General features: G+C 39.4%; 1 protein-coding gene across 1 annotated transcript in view; it reads left to right on the forward strand.

Moving 5' to 3' along the window:
- The first annotated feature begins 2296 nt into the window (after positions 1-2296).
- The window catches only part of PLCH2 (phospholipase C, eta 2), a 49020-nt gene continuing 29041 nt past the window's right edge, over positions 2297-22275 (forward strand). The window contains exons 1-6 of the mRNA XM_009889676.1: positions 2297-2372; positions 9584-9730; positions 10076-10319; positions 10861-10990; positions 17069-17239; positions 20133-20226. Coding sequence (XP_009887978.1) covers positions 9595-9730; positions 10076-10319; positions 10861-10990; positions 17069-17239; positions 20133-20226 — 775 coding nt within the window. The 5' untranslated portion in view covers positions 2297-2372; positions 9584-9594. The remainder of the gene's footprint in view (positions 2373-9583; positions 9731-10075; positions 10320-10860; positions 10991-17068; positions 17240-20132; positions 20227-22275) is intronic.

Below are 22275 nucleotides of genomic sequence, written 5' to 3' on the forward strand. Positions count from 1 at the left end.
CGGCTACTGAGATAATGTTGCATGTACAACCTGGAAGACTGCAAGGAATCCTTCTGATTAGTGCTGCAAGAACACATCTGCAATACTTTTGGTTTATTGCAAGATTTTACCTTAACTCTGTCTCCTTGTGATTGAGAGCCTTAATGTTTAGTTGTATCTCCTCCTTTGTGAGGTACAACAATGTCATTCTCCCCATTTAAGATGTTATTTCTATAGCATAGAAATTACCCACAGCGATGTTTACTGATTTATTTAAGAAATTCAGAGAAGCATGTGGTAGAGCAGGTAATTCGGCTCACATTGCTCAGGTCTCATCCCGGCCCATGCTAGATCTTACTTCATCTGAAAAAAGGATGAGGATCTTTAGAACTGTACTTCATGGGTTCTTGCCTTCTGTGTAGCAGTTTTCTGTTGTATGGATATACACTTCTTACATTTTACTGAAGTTGCTCCTCTTCTGATGACAATTTGCAGTCATCTCACTAAAATACTCTTGAAAGGTGCCTTAGGAGAATGGAAGGCTATTTCTGAAGTGTTTGAATAAATAGCAGAACGTAACAAGAGTGTACGTAGCTTTATTGCCACTGTTGACCCTTAGTGCAGACCCAGTTTGTTTTTTCTTCGGAATTAATCTGTGGTTAAACTCTGAGTCCAACCTAATGTAAGAAATCTGGGCATAGGTGGTGAAATAAACAACTTCTAATCGAGAGTGAATCATCTGTAGAATTATCTACTCTAAAGCTTTTTCAAACTGTGAAAGGAGGAGTAGGAAGCACTTAATGAATGTGTTTTTAATCGGGCAATTTGTGTTTAGCTCATCAAGCTAGAAGCATATTAGGCTTCTTGTACAGATCACAGATGGCAAGAGCAATTGTATATTGTACTTAAAACTTAATGTAGATTAAGAGATTGTGATAACATAAATGACAGATTTCTGTATTTGGAGTATAATGGATGCATTTCAAATGGAATGAGGTAGTGACTGAGTGCTTTTTCAAATTTAATCCTTACCTGCTTTTATCTCTGTCGGTTTTCAGGCACCCGCACTGTTCCTTGTTTCTGTGGACAGAGTTTGTTCTGCTCAGGGTAGCTGCCTGGCTTGTGTCCTCAGCAAGCATCTTTTATGGGCTTGTGTCAGTTTGCAAAGACGTTCCTAAATGGGTTGGAAAGATGCTGCTACCATAGGCAAAAAAGAAAAGAAGAAGAAGAAAGCACTTTTTAAACCATCTTTTTTTTTTTTTTTTTCCCCTACAGCTGTAACGTGTCACCTAAATCCCTTGACTGGATAGGGCAGAACCATGGCTTTAGGATTAGTGCGTATGATGGATTTAGGATTTGAAGCAAACATGTGTTGCTGTGTTTGCATCGTATCTAGTTTTTACTGCCTAGAGAGAAATGTTCTTTCTTTTATCAGGCATGTCCATTAAAATACTGAGGAGAACCTTCTGAGAAAAAAATGAAGGCTGGTGCAATGATATTTTGAAGAGCTGTACGAGAAGAAAATGTGATCTTTTTTTTTCAGACCTGGAAAGAGACTGAAGAGCTTAAGCACCTGGACAGATTCACAGTGCAAGGCAAGGGTGGCTCAGGAGGGCAGAGAGGGGAATGGATTGTACTATTAACTTTGCACTTATTTACTGCAATGGATATTGTTGGTTGGTTTTGAAGAGCAAGTAGAGCTCTCAGCAAGAGCGGGACTTGCAAATCTGTTAGTAATCAAATATATAAAAAGGCTGCCTTTATTTAGGACTTGCTGTCAGAAGAAGGAAGCAGCATGGAGAAGCCAACAACTGTAAATTGGTACAATGTTGTGGTGGATGCTTAGCAGCTGGTAAAGTAGCAAAGGAAAAAGAATATCATCAGGAGGTCTTTCTGTCCAGAAATGGATTCATCTACATGCCATCCTGCCTCGTGGCCCTGTCCGTATCCATCATGTGTCTTCTTTAAAATGTTGAACTGAAACCCACCCAATCCTCAAAAGTAGACACATAGGTACGTCACATAGAATCAAAAGGATTTTGTTGGGATTTTAATATTCCAAATATGGACAGGGGAGGAGGCCTAAATTTGCTGTGAAACTGCTCTGTTACAACCTGAAAAATACCACCGGATTTTGGAAATCACCGATTATCTTGTTTTTTCCTGATAATATTTTTATTCTGTTACATTGAAAATGTGTACTACAGAATCTTGATATCTACTAAGGCCATCAGTGCTTGTATTCAGTTCTGAAGCAGCCTTTGTCTCAGATATGGATGCCTCAAAATCTCCCTTGCTTCAAAATAAGTTCTCAGTGGCCCGTCTGGCTGAAGAGTTTTTCTGGGTTGGTGGCAGCATTGTAGCTTCTCCGAGATGGAAAATCGGCCATATTGGTAAGATGCAAGCTGAATACCTGCCACTTAGTTGAGCAAAACGGTGTCAGCTTGAAAGCTTTCATGTTTAAATCTTATTTCGTGACAACTTTGTCTAGCAGTAGTACGGGGGAGCGGAAAAGAAGGAAGAACTTGAGACACAGCCCTAGTCCTGTGTTATTTTGTGTAGTCGCTAGTGCAATTTTTTGGCCTTCAAGAACCTCTCAGTTATAATTTCATTACTGATTTCTTTACATTCTTCTGGAAAAGCAAATGCAAAGTTGTACATTTTGACATGCGCAGACCTTTTGAAATTTTCTATTGCATAGATAGAATCTATTTCCCTCTCTATCCCCACAGCAAGACAGGTTTGCTATCCGCCAGAATTTGTACACCTCTTAACTCTTTGATTTTTCATGCAATATTTGTAGTTTTCAGTCTTTGAAATGAGCATTTAGAAGTATGTCTGTTGCGTTCTTCCATAGTAAGTCACTGGACTCTTGGGAGGTTGATTTTTGAATACCGATACACAATGGCAAAATTCTTAGGCCTCACTAGCTATCTGAGAAGGGTCCTGTTCTGCTTAATAGCAGCCTTTCTTTTAAATAGGTAATAAAAACAGAAACCTAGTTGGAAATGGCTAGAGAAATTAGATGTTTCCTGTTCTAGTAAACGCATTTTAATAGCAGTCTTCTTGAGCCACTCATGTCCATTAAGAAAATCTGCAGTGGCCTTGACCAGAACCATCTGTTGCCTTGGAAGTACTTTTTTGTCCTACTCATCTGTCAGCTTCATCAATCAAAGTTGGGTTGTCTTTTTTTTTTTTAACAAGAAAGTTGGAGGTATAGATAGCTTAGAAACTAATGGGAATTTTTACAGAGGTCCAGAAATGCCATCCTACTCTGTTTCTGCATTTCTCTGGATCCAGATGGCTGATGGAGTCTCAGCTGAGAGACGGAGAGCTGACAGACTGACCTCGAATTAAGCACCCTAATTTCCACTGGATTAAGAGCATCTCTTCTCCCATTAACATCTCATTTATTAGGGGTTGTGCGCTTGAAGGATGGATTCAGTCTTGCATTCTCTCTTATACACAGCAAACACTGTCCCAACCATTTCTTGCAGAATTATACAGAAATTTTCTTTTTCGAAGATCCTTTAAGATTTTTTTTTTTTTTTTGCTAATGAAAAGAATAGTAGAGTCCTGAAATTTAGTGAGGCTTGAGTCAGTGAAAGCAAATAAGGGAGAGAAAGTTCTTGCACTAATAATAAGATGGTTGGTTTAAAAGGTGAGAACAACCTGCTCACAAGGCTGTAGGAATGTAAAATGAGACAAATGAAGATTAGTGAAGTTGGATGTGGTCTTTTTTTAAATTGGATCCTGGCATAACGATGCCAATCAGCCTGCTGTACCTGGTCTATGAACATTGTAGACAGAAAATACCTTAGGTTAACTCTTGATTGTGCCACTCACTGCATGACAATGTCTACGTTTCTGGTTTTTGTGGGTTTTGCTTCTGGTTTGTGGGGGTTTGGGGTTTTTTTTTTGTTTGTTTGTGTATTTTTCTGGTTGGGTTTTTAAATTTTAAATTCCTGTCTAATCTGAAACTGATATTCCTGGCTGGAATAGTTGGAGCCAGTCAGTTCTTTGGTTTACCTATTGCTGAGGCAGTTATAGCTGCAAAACTATTTCCAGTGAGACTGTTTAAAAATGTAGCAATTATTATCTCTTCAATGGGTTTGCAGTGCTGAATGTATGACAAGTGTGGGAGTCCTCTGTTTGCGTGTGGGAAGGCTGGTTTTGTTTGGTAATATTTTAAAGGATCCCCTTGCCCTTATAGGGAGGAGTTTCTCTAGGCTCACAAATATGCTGCATCTTCTGGAGACCCCGGAGAGAAATAAGCCTCTGAAATCTATTTTCCTCTCCTTGTAGTGTTGAGAAGAGTGGTTGTTTCGAAGTGCACAGTCAGGACGCGTCTTGTCAGAATCTGTTAACGGGGCAGAACTCCGCAGAGTTGGGTGATGTTGGCCTTCGGACTTTTCTAAAGAGACTGACCAGGGCCAAAGCTGTGCCACCTAACCTGGAGCCATATTGACCTTTGGACACGAATCTTTTGTCAAAGCTGGTCCGTGTATAAAAATACTCAGTGACTCAACCCTTCCAACTTCTTTTCATCCTCACATGCTAAAATACTCCCACTCCTTCACACATTTACATCAAACCCAGAAACTCCTCACAGACAATAATGCTACTGAACCATAAATAATTAACAGACGTTAGAATGTCTTTCTAACAGTAAGCATGAAATTGGGCTCTTTTTTTTTTTTTTCTTGTATCAGGACAAATTGTAGGGACTTATGGTTTCTGTAGTTTTGTTATTTATTGTTACTTTAAAACTTTTTATAGTAACTGTAAATGTTACTATGATCTATGAAAACCAGCTTTGAGGCTTTTTGCTGTGTCAGTCTAGTGTCACTTTGTAAGAACACAAGAAGGGAACTAAATGTTCTATGTTTCTGTTTCCTGCTCTGCTATGATGTTGCTTTTTGCCGCAGTACAAAGATCCGTCTTCTTTCCATGTCTGTATTTTGTCCAGATGTAAATTGAGGCAACTCATTAGATCAAAAGAGAGCTGAACCTCAACTGAATTCTGCAAATAGGTACTATTGAAGTGCAAACTATCATGTAACCAAGAGGAAAACTTCAGCCTTAATTGAAATTAGTTAGGAGCCATTTCTTCCAAAAAATGATTCATTGCAAGGCTGGAGGGATTTTTATTTGAGGTATAGAAACAAATCCTTAAGGTATCTGAACAATGGTAAGGAGAAGCAGTTTCACTTGCCTTCTCAGCAGCGTGCTATTCTCATTTACATGTTGTGAAAACTTCAGAAAAAAAGATTTTATTTTTTGTTTGATATAAGTACCACTGTGATTTATTTTTTTTTTCTGCAAATTTTTCTGCCAGTCTCTCTAGTGGTGTAAACTTTCAGTCATGCAGACAGGTGAGGGTGTACGGTTCAGTGCACGTACAGCTGTAGAGATGTGGATGAGCCCTCTTTCCCCTCCCATCTCCTGCTCTTTGTCTAGCTACCCCTGGCTAACCTCAAAGGTTTTCCTTCCTGTCCTGTTGGTAGGATCCAAAAAAGCTATTGTTCTCCTGACACAAGAAGAAAGACTTTTCTTGTGCTTTCCTCTCCTTGTGTCACCAAAACCAAAAAGATGATAACAGATACTTAAAACAAGTATTGGGTATGGTCTGACCATTCAGTTGCCAGGCTCACCAAACAGAACTGAACTCACGTCTGTGTCCGCAAACATTAACTGCAGTGGTGCTTTGAATCACCAGAGAACAGCCCGGTGTCCAGATTGGCTGGAACTGGCAGCAGGGCGGCTGCTGAGGCGCTGTATGCCCTGCATAGGTTTGGGTGAGTAATCCTGCCACAGAAATGAACCGCTGCATTAAAAACGCTATCCAAGGCTGCTTGTTAAAATTTTAACAGCTGAGGCATGTATTCGCACTTCACATAAAAGCAAAGTAAATGTGTGTTGTGGAAAGTGTACTTTTATATCGGTGCTTCTTTATTATTTTCTGCTCTGTAATAGGTGCGGTCTTTGATACTTCTCTCATTTCTGCTCTTATCATTTCTTCAAATAAAATTATTTAATGTAATAACTCCAAAGAGGAAGTTGGAAATTTAGTGTGGTTTAAACTCAGTGTGATTAGTGCTAACAAAATTTGGGGGGGGCTATTTTGACCAATTTTTTTTTTCCAAGAAACTATAAACCTTGTGAAATTAAAATAAGTTCAAGATTTCCATAATTATTATCTCACAGTAAATTTGAGAAGTGTCTGTCTTTCTTCTGAATGGGAATGAAAGCAGATATTGAAATGATTGCAGTGTCTGGGAAGCGGTCAAGCCGAGTTCAAATCTGCTTTGGATCTGATGTCGGAGTGAATTCCATTAATGCTTCTGAGGTGTAGCACAGCATTTGCTTTTATGACTAATACCTGCTGACCACACTGATTTCATCTAAGGGCATTTGTGATGAAGCCAAGGGATCAGCTTTAAGAAATGAAATGTTACATGAGGGATTACCTTGTTCTTAATTTAACACCTTCTCTCTGTAAATATTTTATTAATGTAAACAATGTACTCCACAGAACTGTGGCTTTAAACTTAAATTTTCTTTTATTATTAGTGATTTAGTCATATTAATCAATTTTGTTGAACCTTCTTTTCCTGAGTAAATGAACTGAATTTGTCTGAATATGATCTCCAAAGCACAGGAACATCAATGATTTTTCCATTTCTTTTTACTCTACCTTGCTTCTCTTGGGTGTTTTTGCTTTTGCCTGAGAGGTGGACTTGAATTACCCCAAAGGATTGTGTAGGGTTTGATGCATTTTTGGAATACACAGAATGAGTGTTTTAGTTTGGACACTGTTTCATCTGTAATCTCAATGTATAGATTGATAAAAGCCTGAACTCAGAATTTCCTTGTTTTTATTTATAAATCTGTACTCACTAGAATATGTATTATGTGTATTAGTTTTCATTCTTCCATCCAGAATCTGAGTAGTAATTTACACTTCTCATCTCTAGGTCTGGAAAAAAATATATAAATACATTGGACATGGTAATAGTTTTAACTTTACTTAAACAGACCAGGCAGAAAAGCCACAGGAACGTTGTGTCACAGGCATTGCTCTGTCAGCATGGGAGACCTGGCAGAAAATACGGGTCTGCATTCATTCTTGGGACATAGCCAGTCGCTAACAGTTTGCATTAATGTTGTCAAGCTTAGTTCCTTGCGGCAGCTGAATTTCAAAAGAATGCCTCTTCTTCGGGCGGGCGCAGGCCTGGCCCCAGCCTTGCTGCTGGGGGCTGTGGATGCAGGAGCCCGGTTCACCAGCAGTTCCCGAGGGAAGGGCAGGAGCCCTGCTGAGCCAGAGCGGAGCTCTTGGAGGGACCTTCTTCCCAGACTTGTTTCTTTGAGGGCTGCTGGCTGCGCTCGCTATAATGCTGCCAAATCCCTGGGAGGGGAGCATGTTTTTAAGGGCCCAGAAACAAAGTATGATATAAGGTGAAAGGCCTTCTCCAAGGACAATGCGGGGTTTAAGTGATTTGGAAGAAGAAACATTTGCTAGGTTCTTCCTACAACATCTAGGAGCAAATTTGTAGGATCAGTGACTTAATCCGTGAAAGCAATGAGAGGAAAAGCTGATAATCCATCTTAACTTTCTAGCAGTGCTCTTTCCAGAGTTTACAATTTTCTTTGGCATGGATGGCAAGTAAAAGTGTGATGTAAAGAGAAAACAGATGCAATGCCTTTGTGATGGCTCTATATGCAATGAAAATGGGCGTTCTTGCTTTTGGAGAGAAGTAAATGTTTGGGTTGTAAAGCTTTCTCGTGATTTGTAGAAGTCCTGGTGTTGTTCTGTCATGCTAAAAATGTATTTTTACTAAAGGAATTTCAAAATTATGGTGCTGATAAATTCAGCTTAGCTTTGCCTCAGACTCCTTTTGTGAAGATCAAACATTTCCTTTACAAATCTGGTTTCCTTTTTACAGACATATTGTGATACCTTGGTGTTAACATGCAAGTTAAGAATATTGTCTGAATTTCCTTGCGCTTATTCTAGAAACTGATACTTGATAGTAGTTTAATTTAGAGTGTGATCAGAAGGTGAATATTATTAGTTCAGTTAAATTCCCCAAAAGAAGTGTGCTGCTAGGAGTTCTATTATACTCTGCTTGTTAGTGTGTTTTTAATGTGCTTTGTGTTTCATCAGTGATGGGTATTGGCAAGCAGTGGCAAAATGTTTATGAAATAGGACTGAATGCTAAAATATAATTATGTAGATCTAGTAGGCATTTTAGGTCCTAATCTTGTAACTGCTGTAATAGGCAGAGGTGTTTTTCTGAATTTGCTTATTAGGATTGTTCATATGCTGGGAGCAGCTTGTCTGGGTAAGTATTTGTAGAATTGAGCTTCTGAACTTAAGGTGCTTATGAGAAAATTGCAGGTCTTCCATAGTACCAGGTTATGGGCTACAAATCCAACTTTGTTAGCGTTCAAGTGTTTTTTCTAACTCAGTCATGAAGAACTATGTTTAACTAATATTTCAGGTCCACTCTAATGTAAATGTGAGGTTTTACTCATCATATGTGTTATAGGGCAGAAAAAAAATACGGATATTTTTTTATTTATACTTGTAGTATTTGAGTGCCTTACAGAAAGCATTGATCAGTGCAAATAATATCTGCTCAGTATTGTTCTTTCAGCTTCTTCCCAAGAAGAAAACTTTGGAATCTGTTTAAGCACAGTAAAATACTATTTATATTAGAGAAGGCAAATCCAAATAAAGCCCCCTTCTACTTGTTTGGATTTTTGTTCAGCTATATGTTTACCTGACTGGTATAGGATAAAATTACTCTGTTGTTGACCCTAACGGTAGACCTCTTTATAAGAACGTAGCCTTTGCAGCTGGCTTCATCTTTGCAGTCACACACTGGATTCTAATCACCTTCTTGCTGTTAATTTTTAAGGCAGTGAAAATGGTTTAACTCTTAAGTCGTTTGTACGTAAAAGCCTTTGAATTATTTTTAGGGTTCCTAGAATACTTTTGATGACCAAGCTAGGTAATGAATTTTATTTTTTTTAATTGGATAGGCAGAATGTGAACTAAACTGCTTCATAAGAAGCCATGGTGCTTCTAAATGGTGATATTGCTGTCAGGAACTCTAGACTTTACAAAGAGGAATGTGAAAAAACTTGTTACGCCACAAGGGTACTATATGTAAAAACTGTATGCAAAACCGTGAGGCATAATGAAAATAACTTCCCTGACATGGATGGAACTGTGCTAGATTTTGCTGGCCAAGGATCTGAACTTCCAGGTGCAATTTCATACTGTGCCCAGCACAAGTTTTACATATTGTAGGAGCTCAAATTTAGCATTCGAGATGGTCTAAAGAAGGGTATGTACCTTGCGCCAATTCCAACATGTGTATGTTTCATACCTATTAATATGGGAATGAAAGCTTTCAGATTCACAGGTAAGTCCACAGTTGCCAAGAACCTTTCTGAGTTTTTGATCATACCTCTTATATCAGTCAGTACAGGAAATCTTGTCCTTTGACTTGAACTGTTATGTTTTCTTCCTTTAAAGGCGATTTTAAAGGGAGCAAAGTCTCACTTAATGATACCACTTTATTTCTCTCTTCAGTGGAAAGATGTATGAGTTCCATGCAAGCTGGTACCCAAATGATCAAACTCCGTGGCAGTTCCAAAGGGTTGGTCCGCTTCTATTACTTGGATGAGCACAAGTCATGTATTCGCTGGAGACCCTCTCGAAAGAATGAGAAAGCCAAAAGTGAGTGTCAACCACAGCACCTTTCTTCTGATTCCTTCTAACGAGTATGAAGGATTTGGTTTATTCACAGGTGATCAAGAAGAATGTTGTACTTGAATTTAAAGGGCAGTAAATGATTTTATGATTAACGGTTTATGAAGATTAAGCTGCTGTTGTTAGCTGTATAGGTTGCAGTAGTGTAGTATGCTGTAAATGAGTTGCAGGCAAACCCTGTGTGAATCAGGGATCTTGCAATGTGAGGTTTGGGCCCTTTGTCTACAGAATTTCTCTACAGGATAAAGGCATCCTGTAGGGCATGCACACAGCACACAGTCATTAACGAACTACATGCTTTTGTCATTCTAGTTTCTATCGACTCCATTCAGGAGGTTTGTGAGGGGAAGCAATCAGAGATCTTTCAGCGCTATGCCGATGGCAGTTTTGATCCCAACTGCTGCTTCAGCATCTACTATGGAGACCATATGGAATCTCTTGACCTGGTATCTTCCAGTGGAGAGGAAGCACGCACCTGGATCACAGGGCTAAAATATCTGATGGCAGGGATCAGTGATGAAGACAGCCTCTCAAAACGCCAGAGGACCAGAGACCAATATCCTTCTTATACTATCTGAGAGCGTTTCCTAGCATTGGAGAGCTATCAGTAGCATAGGGATTCCTTTAAGTGTTTATTTTGCTAAAAGTAAGCACTAGGCTCAAAGCTTCAGAGCTGTTCTATTCCCTGTTCCCAAAGACAGAGAGAGGAGTCCCTGAAGAATATTGTTCTGGGCAACAATTGGAGATGAATGACTGGAGTGAACTGAAAAACATACAGGTATATTCTTTCATCTGTTACTCCCTCTGTAAAGCTGTTTATTTCATTTGGTTATACAGGACAAACTGTGATGCAGCATTGCAGGTTGCTCAGAAGTTAGTTCTTCTGTGCTGTAGTATGGGTAAATAGCATGTGTTGCAGGTTGAGTGTAGCAAGTCTAGAAACTGTTACTGAAATAACATAGTAGAGTAATAAATTACCTTGAACTTCTTATCTCCAGCCTCGTATACAGTCTTTCCTAACATGAAAAAATTCATATATACATAATGTTCAGTAATATCCATTGATATCCCGTGCTGTTCCTTAACTCCTGTTCAATGTGGTTGAAGCAGACATTTGATGAAGCAGATAAAAATGGTGATGGCAGTTTGAGTATTAGTGAAGTGCTCCAGCTAATGCACAAACTGAACGTGAACCTACCCCGACAAAAAGTCAAGCAAATGTTTAAGGTAAGAAATGAAAATGTATTGTTTTCTAAAAGAGCAAGGATTGAGCTGCTGGAGGTTTAACATGAAACCTGGTAGGAGAGATTGTAAATGCTTCAGCAGCTGGTTTGTTTCCAGTCTACTGAGAGATACTACACAGTCCATTTGGCAAATTGAAGAGAGCTCCAGAAACACGTCATAGATAAATTGTTATTCACAGCAAAAGGCATTACACCAGGTACCTTCTGGTGTTACATAACATAAAGACACGCAGTACGAAGATTGATTTTTTTGCTGTACTTGTTGATCTGAAACTCAGTCACGTTTCTTCCTCTAGTTATGTTCTCTCTCACAAATAGTATCCAGTAAAGTATACAATAACTGGTACTGACAAAAAATCTAGTATGCAGACTTCCTTATCTCTATCATGGTTTTGGCACTGCTAAGAGCTATTTGTTTGACACTGCATTCTATTGACCTAGACCAAATTGATTGGGCAACTGAACTATGGAGATGTGTATGTTTTTATGATCAGAAAGCCTGTTGTGTGAAGGACCTAAGCAGAAGACAAATCATAGTGAACTACTGTGACTTTTGCACTACATGGAGTCAGAGGCATCTCAGTATAATTTGCCAGCAGCTCTGGTATTTTAAAGAATGTTCTGTTGGAGAGGCTGTGAGATTGTTTCAGAGGAAACTAAATACTGGAATTTCAGTAGGACTGAAAGGGATCAAATACCTATCTACCAGTGGCTTTCTAGAGAGTCTAAATCTGTCCAAGGCACTGTGTGTAGCTGAATACGTAAGTTTTGCCTGACTTAAGGTAGAGAAATGTTATAAGCGCAATTTCACAAAACTCAAGTGGGAATAAGTGGATTACCTAAGGTCACACAAAGATCTGTGGCAAGGCAAAGGTAATTCTGTTCTCTGTTCTTGCTTGAAGACTGAGCCATCTTTTATTCTAAGCATTTACTGAGGCTGTACAACTCCTGGGCAGTTTGCAATCAATGCAAGACAGATTAAAGATTTCTTAAAGTTCATGTGTTCATTTTCCAAAGCTTTTCTTCTTGTTTTGATTGATTTTTTTTTTTCCTGGTTTGGTAAAGTACTTGTGGAATGGAACTGCCTGGACACGTATTTTTTCCTGTTGTTGTGTAGCTAGAAGACCACTTCGAAACAAGTAGTACTTTTTGTATTGCTGAAGTGTAAAAATTCATTTTTGATTTTTAATCTTACTTTCACTGTGCTAGAATGAGAACATTAGAAAGCTCCAATCCTATGAAATAGAAAGCTGAAATCACATCAGAGTCCTTGGAATCATTTTACTGATTCATGCTCGTGAACAATTGCTCTCAGTTTGACATCATCTCTGCTAAGATGTACAAATTAGGCTCTGTTTATTGTTTAGAAAGGGTCTGTGCCATTCTGCTGAATTTAGTATTCCCTAGGGAATTACCTACCTGTATGTGAAATTGATCCATATAGAGAGGGATTGTAAGAAGTGTAAACCCTAAGCTTCAAGGTTTAGATGGTGTTAAGAACCTTGAATGAAAAGCACTTTCTCTGATGACAGCCACTAATTATGCAATTGTTCCATTGCTAAAGAATAGTAAAAATTAAAAGAAACAGCTGAGGCTTTATGATACAGTTTATAAATCTTGTGCAAATAAATTTTAGTATGGTGGTTCTTGTTCCTTAATACACTGCCAGAATGTTGCACAGCTGAGTGAGTCCTGTGTGCAGACCTCACGGAACATTGTTTCCTGCACGGCATGGGTAGCTTTGTGGGGGATCAAGAAGTTAAGAATAGTGGCAGTCAGCATGACTTTTGATAAGTCAAGTATTTTAACATGAAGCTGAACAACAATTGGATATGTACAATTGGATGAGTGATTTGGTATTCAGTTTGGACACGAAGCTGTTGTTCTTGTGACATCCCTGAGGAAAGAAAGGAAGGCAAAATGATCTCTTTCCTCGGTTCAAAACCAATGTAGCCACTGCATTTTGCCATGGACAGTCTTATAGACCCACTTCAGGTCCTCTGATTATGACCTCTTAACTGTAGAGACCCCACCTGGAGTACTGCATCCAGCTCTGGAGCCCTCTGCACAGGGAAGACATGGCCCTGTTGGAGCAGCTCCAGAGGAGGCCAAAAAAAATGGTCAGAGCACTGGAGTCCCTCTGCTATGAGGACAGGCCGAGAGAGTTTTTCAGCTTGGAGGAGAGAAGGCTCCGGGGAGACCTTGTTGCATCCTTTCAGTACTTGAAGGGGGCTTATAAGAAAGACGGAGACAAACTTTTTAGCAGGGCCTGTTGTGATAGGACAAGAGGAAATGGTTTTAAACTAAAAGAGGGAAGATTCAGACTAGATCCAAGGAAGAAATTTTTTACAATGAGGGTGGTGAAACCCTGGCCCAGATTGCCCAGAGAGGTGGTAGATGCCTCATTCCTGGAAACATTCCAAGTCAGGTTGGACGGGGCTCTGAGCAATCTGATCGAGTTGAAGATGTTCCTGCTCATTGCAGGGGGGTTGGACGAGATGACCTTTAAATGTCCCTTCCAACCCAAACCATTCTGTGATTCTGTAGCAGAAGAGAAGAGTGTTAGAGAATAATTTGAGGAAGAAGTGTAACTTGGAAGTCTTCCAACTTGTCTGACTGGGGAAAAAATGAGCCTTGAAAGCTTCCTTCTCTTCTGTGTCTGTATGTATTTATTCTAATGCCTCTGGGTTGAATATATTTAACTTACATCTCTTTCTGCTCTTTCTTTTATCCTGCTGACAGCTGATGCTGAAGGCTGCCTGGTTGCATCTTCTTTGCAATGTGAATTCCTTTGTGGGTCTGCAACAGTAATATGCTCAAATGGAGCACAGAAAACAGGATAAGTCTGCAAACTACAGCAGCTCACAGTTATGGGGTGGGAAGGAAAGGCTACTGGAAAGTTTCCAGCAATCAGCTGATGTAGGTTATCCTAGCGTATGCATCAGGCTAATATTTTACCCATCATTTGTGTGGGTTGTTCTTTAGGACCAGAAGATCGAACAAAAAAAGTTTGCAGGTAGAGGGGAAATATAAACAGAAGTTTAGAAGTAGAGTTAAAATACTTGAGCGTTTTTTTGTATGTTACTGAGTAAAAGAGAAAGAAAAGTTTTATAGCACACAGATGCCCCAGGAAGCTGGGTACTCATTTCTCTCAGGCTGCTCTTACTATGCCAGCTCTCGTTTTGGTTGCCGTTTTCTGCTTCTGTTGCATAGAATTTATGTGGACCAGAATGAATTTTGAAAGTAGATTTGTCCATGCTGTTGCACACTATTGCATTATACCATAGACATTTCCAAATAGAAAAAGAAATGGAATGAAACGCTAGTCACCAGGAACTTGCAGATACCCTCTCCTTTGCCTTTGCTTTTGTTTGGGGAAGAAAAACAGTCAGTTTGTGTCTTTCACTTCTGCAGGTGATAAATTATCCAGTTGATGGATTAAGACCTGTATGGTTATGACCCCAAACGATTTTACATAAGGCTATTGCATCAAACAGCAGTTTGCACAAGACAGATGTCTTCTGCCAACTGAAAGTTCTTTAAATTCCAAAGTCCTGGGTATTGGGATGAATGGTTGTAATCCTTTCTCTGGAAGCGTATGTGCTGCTGTGTTAGGTCCTGGTTGTTTCCATACACAAAATTGTTACCTCTGGGGCGCAGGCTGCGCCTTCTGAGAGTATTGGAGGTGAGGGCTTTTCAGCTATTTCAATTTTTCTGATGCAATGTCTGGACAGAGTATATATGTACCTTAAGAAACATTATGTACGTTTTGGTGCCTGAAAATCTCATCATTAGAATGGCAGCTGTTTGAGCACTGCTTCATGTTTACTACCAAGTCATGCTAGCCTAGCGATCCCTGCATTTTCAATAATTCAGTTCTGGGAGACATTCTAGGCTCAAAAGCCTTTGAGAATCATGCATGTACAGCCAGAGAAATCCGAGGGGTTTTACCTGTTACTTCTTTTTTTCTTCCGTTTTTTTCTTTCATACCAGCAAATACTAGGCTTATGGATGTGGCTCAGTGAAGAATTGAATTTAAAATCTCATTAAAATTAGTAGATTAAAGTGACTCTCTTTCCAGGACGGACCATTAGGTTTGATGCAAGGCTAATAGAAGACACTGGGTAAAATTTTCCTGGGAAAAGATTTGCGCTTATTGCATGCTGTGTTCTGGTTTCACTGTTTGTAATCAGTGACAATTACTACACATATCAGGAGCTTTAGAAATGCTATTAACAAAGAAGAATAGGTTTTCTTTTTCCACATGCAATGCATGATTGAAACTGAGCTGGTCTCAACTGAAACTACTTATTTGATAGCTTAGAATCAGAATATTAAGCAGCCTTGAAATGAAAAATCAAATCTCTCGGTAATGAAATAGCTACACCAAGTATTATATAGTAGGGTAGGTTGGTCTTGAAGAAAGTTACCTTGAATATTAATTTTTCTAGTTAAAAAATAGTGACTTGTTTAAAAAAGTCTTGCCATAGTTACAATGGGAAAAGCCATTTTTATTAGCTACTTCTTGCTCACAAATGCATTCATATTGTCACCTGGGGCTCATTTCTAAAGAAGCTTCATCTATGACTTCATGACTCCTCATTCTTCCAGTCACTTCCTCCATCGTACTGGCAGCTTCAGTGTCGTAGCTGGTACAGGCTCTGAAAGTGCTGAGGTGTGAGACTGGAAAGGAGACAAAACAGTGAGGTCTGTCAAGATTAAAGAGTAGGGAACAAGTGCAGGGTGTCCTTTGGGAACAAGGAAAGAGGAGGCTGTTTGTACAAGTTTTAAAAAATGTGTGCATTAGAGTAAGTTGCAGGGTTATGGCAGTACTTCATTCTTGGGCAGATAACTGTGACTTGATGTCAGGTTGCCAGGACAGAAGTGTGTTGTGGAGGCAGCTCAGTGCTGCTGTCCGTGGTTGTGAGGGCTTATTAGCAGCATTTTCCTCGACTGATACAGGTGCATAGGTGTGGCAGTATGTGATGGAAATTCAGTGAAAAATACAAAGATTTGGTAAAAACCTGCCTGATTTATTTATTTTTTAATTTTGTGGCTTGAACTGTGCTTAAGCATGTTACGGTGAAGGTGACCAAAGCAATATGCTGATAACTCCTTTGTTGAGAACAAAGTAGGGAGTGCTGGGTAAGCTTTTTTTTCATAAAATATTCAAATGTTGTCTGTCCTGCTTGGTAAACGTTGCAGCTTTCCTTGATCATACTTTCCTCTGGGAGATTTTCTCCTTCATTTTTACATGCTTCTAGGAACAGGCTTTTAGGAAACACAGTAATTCCATAATCTCTCCTCCAAATAGTTATAACATTGGGTGGATCCCATTGTGATCAGACTCTCACAAGATTTCTTTGAAGAAATTCTTTCTCCACTGTGTGCAAACAGTAAGTAGTGTTGCTGATACGATTGAGGGTGGTTTGGATCGCAGGCTGGGACGCCTGACCCCAAAAAGTAAAGAACCAAAAAACATACATGGTATAGAGGATAGATATACCAGAGAATACAGTGTCATTTACTCATGATTTTTAGTTTACTTGCAAAATTAGTATTCTTGCAGATCTTATTCGTTAATGGCTATGGATTTAACAGATTTCCTCCCAAATCTTGGATATAAAATGAATTTCAAGATGACTTGGGTTCTAGTGGTCTTCTGAAGAAAAAATGAATGGGTAATTCTGCCATACATATGCACGTTCTCTTCTGTGTTGCAGGGTACGCTGTCTTACTTCATTGCCATAGATAGAAGAAACCCTTCAAGCAGGGTTCCCTCTGGAACAATAGAGACCTTAAAAGTTGTTTCTTGGCTCATACACTAGTGCATACATTTAAGAGGTTCAAAGGAGAAAGCTGTGCAAAGCATTCATATGACAAGCATCAGCTTGATAAATCAATCTGTTCTAGCAGGTCATACAGCTGCCATGTCAGGCAACATCAACCTGCATTTGATTTCAGTGTTGCTTTATTCCTCTGCAGGAGTTTGTTTATTTAAAGTTTGTTCAGGGTATTGCTGGGCAATTGGATCTCATTGCCTTATTGCTGTGTAATGCAGGAGGCTGATACGGATGATAACCAGGGCACGCTGGGCTTTGATGAGTTCTGCGCCTTCTATAAGATGATGTCAACACGACGTGATTTGTACCTGCTGATGCTCACCTACAGCAACCACAAGGACTACCTAGATACAGATGACCTGAGACGCTTTCTGGAGACTGAACAGAAGGTAGGCCCAAGCCAGGAAAAGACATCCAATCTGCATGCCTTTCTGTTTGCCGTTGGGAATGCGTTGCCTTTTTAAAGGGGTGAGAATTTTGTTGTCATGAATGTGAAAAATAGACAGTTAGATGCCTCTTTATTTTCATCTTGTAGGCTGCATGACTACTTCTTCTTGTTCTCACTACCTCTTTTTTTCTGTAGGCTCTTCTATTGTGCCCCTAAATATACTCTTTACAGTTTCTTTCTTTTTCATGTGTTCTCTTAGGACAATTCCACCAGTATCTGTCTTTTCCCAGTATTCAGTACCCTGGTGCAAGAATGGTGTTTCTGGCTCTGCTTTTGACTTAGTGCATAGTTCATGATGAGACACTGAATTACTTTGTCACGCTATCTCAGTTCATAAACTAGAAGATTATGTTTTTGAAGAGCTGTTGAGAGGATTATTCATGTCTGGGAAGGTTTTTGGAGGATATGTAGTAGTACGTATTAAGTTGTCTCTTAGTGCTTTAACTCCATTGCTGGAGTGGGTCTTAAAGACTATTTTCCCATTTCACTGATCTGAAACAGGTAAAGTATTTTTGTTTGACAAACCAGGTAATGTCTATACGCCCTGTATAATAATATGGGGCAGGGGTGGTGGTGGCAGTGGGAAGTAGATAATGGTGAGTGTGATATTTAATGTTGCTCAAGAATCTGAGACATTTTACAGCTCTTCAGAGTTGTTAATTCATAGCTTTAGAAGCTTTGCTATTCGGGTATTGAAGTGCAGCTGTACTTACAGTGTTTATAGTTGTTTATGCACATTCAGCAAAATACCAGCAAACTATGTGCTGTGTTGCAGTAACTGCTATCCACTTGTGTTCCTGTATTTAACAGGGGGGGTACCTACCTCAGTCACATTGAAATTTTGCCTGTCAGTCACTTGTGCGCATTGAAGTTACAGAAGTCCATTTTCTGACAGTTCATGTATGTTTTCATGAAAAAAGAAAACTAGTGTTGATATATTCTTATTTTCCAATGGTAGAAGATAAAGATTTCTTATCTCTGTGTGTATGGTGCACCGTGTACGTGCCCGCTGATCTGCTTCCTCCGTCACCGACTTGAACCTTTATGGTATTGGGAATTCTTGTAACCAAGCTACCTGGATGCCTAACACACTTACTTCTGTCCCAAACACCCTTTGGTCATAACACGTTTGGGTCTTTCTGGTACATGGTAATTTGGCAGAGCAGAAAATGGCAAGGCATCTAATACCTGTACCATGAGGACATTGATCCATTGGAACAGATTGCCTGGAGAGGTTGTGCAGCCTCCATCTGTGGAGGTTTTAAGGACCAGACTAGGTAACATCCTAAGCTAACTGATGTGACCCAGCTTTGAGCAGGATTTGGGGCTAGATGACTTCCTGAGGTCCCTGAATGATCCTATGATCTTTCATCTAGAGACTTGTGGAAGATTCTGAAGTGAGGAAAAATAATTGGACAGCAAGTTGCAGTCAGTGCAGGAACAAATGCATTGACTCATCTTTGCCTTTTTTTCCCCCATGATCTCTTTTGAAGCTGCATCCTGTAAGTCAGAAATCTGCATCAGTTTCAAACGTTGTCTAAGAAATGAATGAATAAAAAAGCCACCTAGCTGGCACTTATCTTTTTAGATAAGTGGGGTATGTTTCCATTTCATTGGTCAATTGATCCTCCAGATGGCAAGGGGAAAATGAACACTGGCCACAGGACACAAATCAGCTCAGCTAATCACTGACGTGGACAACTCATGCCTGTGGGGCTTCTCTCCCTTGCCTAGTGCTACCCTTTCTCATACAATATGTGCAGGGAAAACAAGTGTTCATCTGTGCATTTGAAGCTGTACCAGAAAAACCTTCAGTTGTTCCAGAGCTTTATCTTCTGAACCCACCAAACCTATAACGTCTGGGCAACTAAAGGATTAGGGTTTTTTTCTTCCTCCTCTTTTACTTTTATTTATTAGGTTTTAAATTACTCTCTGAAAAGGCATCGATCTGGTAGCAGATATGCTGGTGGTTTCATTTCCCCCTAAGCAAAGACTCCATGTTGCCAAAACAGTAATCAGTTTGGTCACTTTATTGGCAGTCCCCTCTGGTGACAAGGGCTGTATTTTTGTGTGTCGTGTACACCATCTGATGGAAATGATTTTCTGGACCACTCAGGACAGGAATACTAAATAATTGCAGTGATAATAATTGAGTATGAATCAACAGTAAGTAGCAGGAATGTTAAATAATAGTGTTAATATTGAATTATGGATACACTGCAAGGTAAAATAAGCTACAGCTTATCATAAATGGCCCTTCTTTAATAAATGAAACCATTTACAAACATATATTTCCCTTTGTACTCTCCTTTTTCAGTTAAGAATGCAAAGCAACCTTGAATTTAGCAGATTTCCTCAAGGAGCTTTCTGAGAGCATTATGTCCTGATTCTGTTACCCTGTTAGTAACTGATTTTTCTGTCTACTGCATAAAGACGAGCCATTTTCTTGTTTTATTTTAAAGTCAAAACCCTTTGATAATGCAAACTAATCCTTTAATCCTACAAGAGAAGAAATCCCATTGGTTTGTGACAAAGCTCGTTCTGTTTGGATGCTCTGTGTGCCTAATAACACTCTAACCAGATCTGACCTACAAAGCAGAACTCTGCCTTTATTGGCTGTCATCAGGCAGCTGCCAATAGGACAGAAACTTTTCACAAAGCAGCCTAGTTCTTATTTGACCTGACACTGATTGACAGGAGCAAGAATCTCACTGGGTAACTGGGAATCCTTAGTACCACTATGGATGATCTGCCCAGTTGTTAAACTATATACAGAGAAGAGCTACGAGAAGCTGTGACTACTAGTTAACACTTCATTTTTGCTCCTTTTACAGATGACGAATGTGACTAAAGAACACTGCCTGGAAATCATCAGTAAGTTTGAACCATGCCTGGAGAACAAGAAGGAGGGAGCTCTGGGGATTGATGGTAAGCTGGCTAGTGCAGCTTTTGTAGGAAAGAGGCAACTGTTTAAATGCTTATGAGAATATTGCATTCATTTGCACAATAGTCATAGAATTTTGTCAGGTTGTGTGTATGTTGTATGTATGCTTTTCAGTAGTTTGGGTTTTTTTAATATCTATTATTTGCTGAGGAACCTAAAGGGAAATTGGTACTCTTTTGAAGATTTTTAAAGGTATGTATCATGATGAAGCAGCAGTCACTGAAGGTCAGCTGGGGCTGGATGTGTCTTTGTTTGTGCTTTTGGAAAATACAGTAGAATTTAGTTACATCATTCCTGCAGGTATTTTTGGAAATCCTTCAAGTTTTAATAAGAGGAGTGATCTGATCCAGAGTAAATAAGTGAAGTGGCATGCGAGATGAAATTTATCTAGTAGTGTGCTTTCATGACCTCTGGTGCTAAAGCCTTCACTCTGAATATAACAATGCTGGTTATCATGATGGTAGCTGTTATTTTGAGGACTGATTCTAAATCCTTTACCCTAAATAGTAAATATTCTGCCAGATCTTACTGATTCCGAGGACACAGTACATTCCTCAGGAATTAGATTCTGTGCACAAGTTCTGGGACCTTTTGAAAGTCAGTCTTGTCCATTTCTGTGAGTGTATTGTCATAGTGAAAAGTGGCAAAAAGTAAGTTCAGTTTGGTTTACTGCATGAAGTGGGTAGTTTCTGGGCTATTGTGTAAGGTGGTGGGTTTTTTTCGGGAAATGACGGTTGCTTAGTATGGATTCAGATCTGTTCTACTCTCAGACAAAATTTTCAATTTATTTTAAAGTTCATACTAATGCCAAGTGAGTGTAGCAGTTGACATAGTAATATTTTTATTTTCTGGTGCTTTACAGTCAGTGGCAGTCACATAAATAATGAATAATGAAGTTCATTATCTCACCTTCCTCATAGCTAGAAAAGTAAGACTAGGCTTTCCAAGCAATTGTAGTTTTTCATACTGGAAAGAAAAACTTGAAAAAAACTAGCCTGATCTATAAAATTGCCCTGCCTAAGAATGGATGAGAAAGCAATTGATAATTTATGGGTTAGGATTAGAGAGCAGTTCAGCACTTGTGTCATTCTGCTGGGTGTCTGCTACAGATCTCTTGGTCAGGAGGAGGAAGAAGATGAGGTCATTTTGATACAACTGGAAAAAGCTTCACGTTAGCAGGCTCTGCTCCTTATGGGAAACTTGCTGGAAGTGCAACAGAACAGAACATATCTAATCTAGAGCTTAGCTAATGCAGGAGATTTCTGGAGTGCGTTGATGATAACATCAGAACAGAGGTGACTGAGGAGCTGACAAGGGGCACACTGCTGGACTGGGTACTGACAAAGAAAAAAGAACTGCTTAAAAAACATAGATATATACCTGCATGCATATACATGTATGCACATGTGCGCACACGTGCACACCGAGAGAAGTTGTTCTTTTCTTGTCTTTGTGTGTAGTGGAGACTTCAGATCCCTCTTGTCTTCCAGAAAACAAGTCTAGTGTTGCCTAGGGAGACTGAAATACAACAGCTATGGAAACTGAAGCTATATGTTAATTCCTCAAATTCCTACAGCCCAGACAAGAGCATCCTGCCCACACTTAGAGGCACTTCAGTAGTAGTAAAATAATAGTACAGTGTTCTTTGCCCATTCATATCCATTCATGTGTCTGTATTGCCTTGTGTCCTCAGCTGTGATAGCTTTTATCATGAAGCATCTTGGACTGGCCTGTAACAATGAGCTCATTTAATATAACCTTGCAAAAAACCTCTTACCTTCCTCTGTTGATCAAAATAGAACACTGTGTTGGTACGCTTTTCCTGCATGTGTAGATACTGGAGGTCTGTGGTACACACTTCATTCATATTTCTTCATCCTAGGGCTGATAGATCCAGTTAGGGTGAACTCATTATTACAATTTTGATGTTATATTTTAACAAGTGCTTAAAATAAACAATACTGTTGTTTCATAGGCTGCCCTAACAGTGGTGTGTGGAATTAACCTTGTAGCAGCTGATTGGTTTGTAGTAA

Source organism: Charadrius vociferus, unplaced genomic scaffold (genome assembly GCF_000708025.1).
Source record: "Charadrius vociferus isolate BGI_N301 unplaced genomic scaffold, ASM70802v2 scaffold477, whole genome shotgun sequence".
Lineage (NCBI taxonomy): Eukaryota > Metazoa > Chordata > Aves > Charadriiformes > Charadriidae > Charadrius > Charadrius vociferus.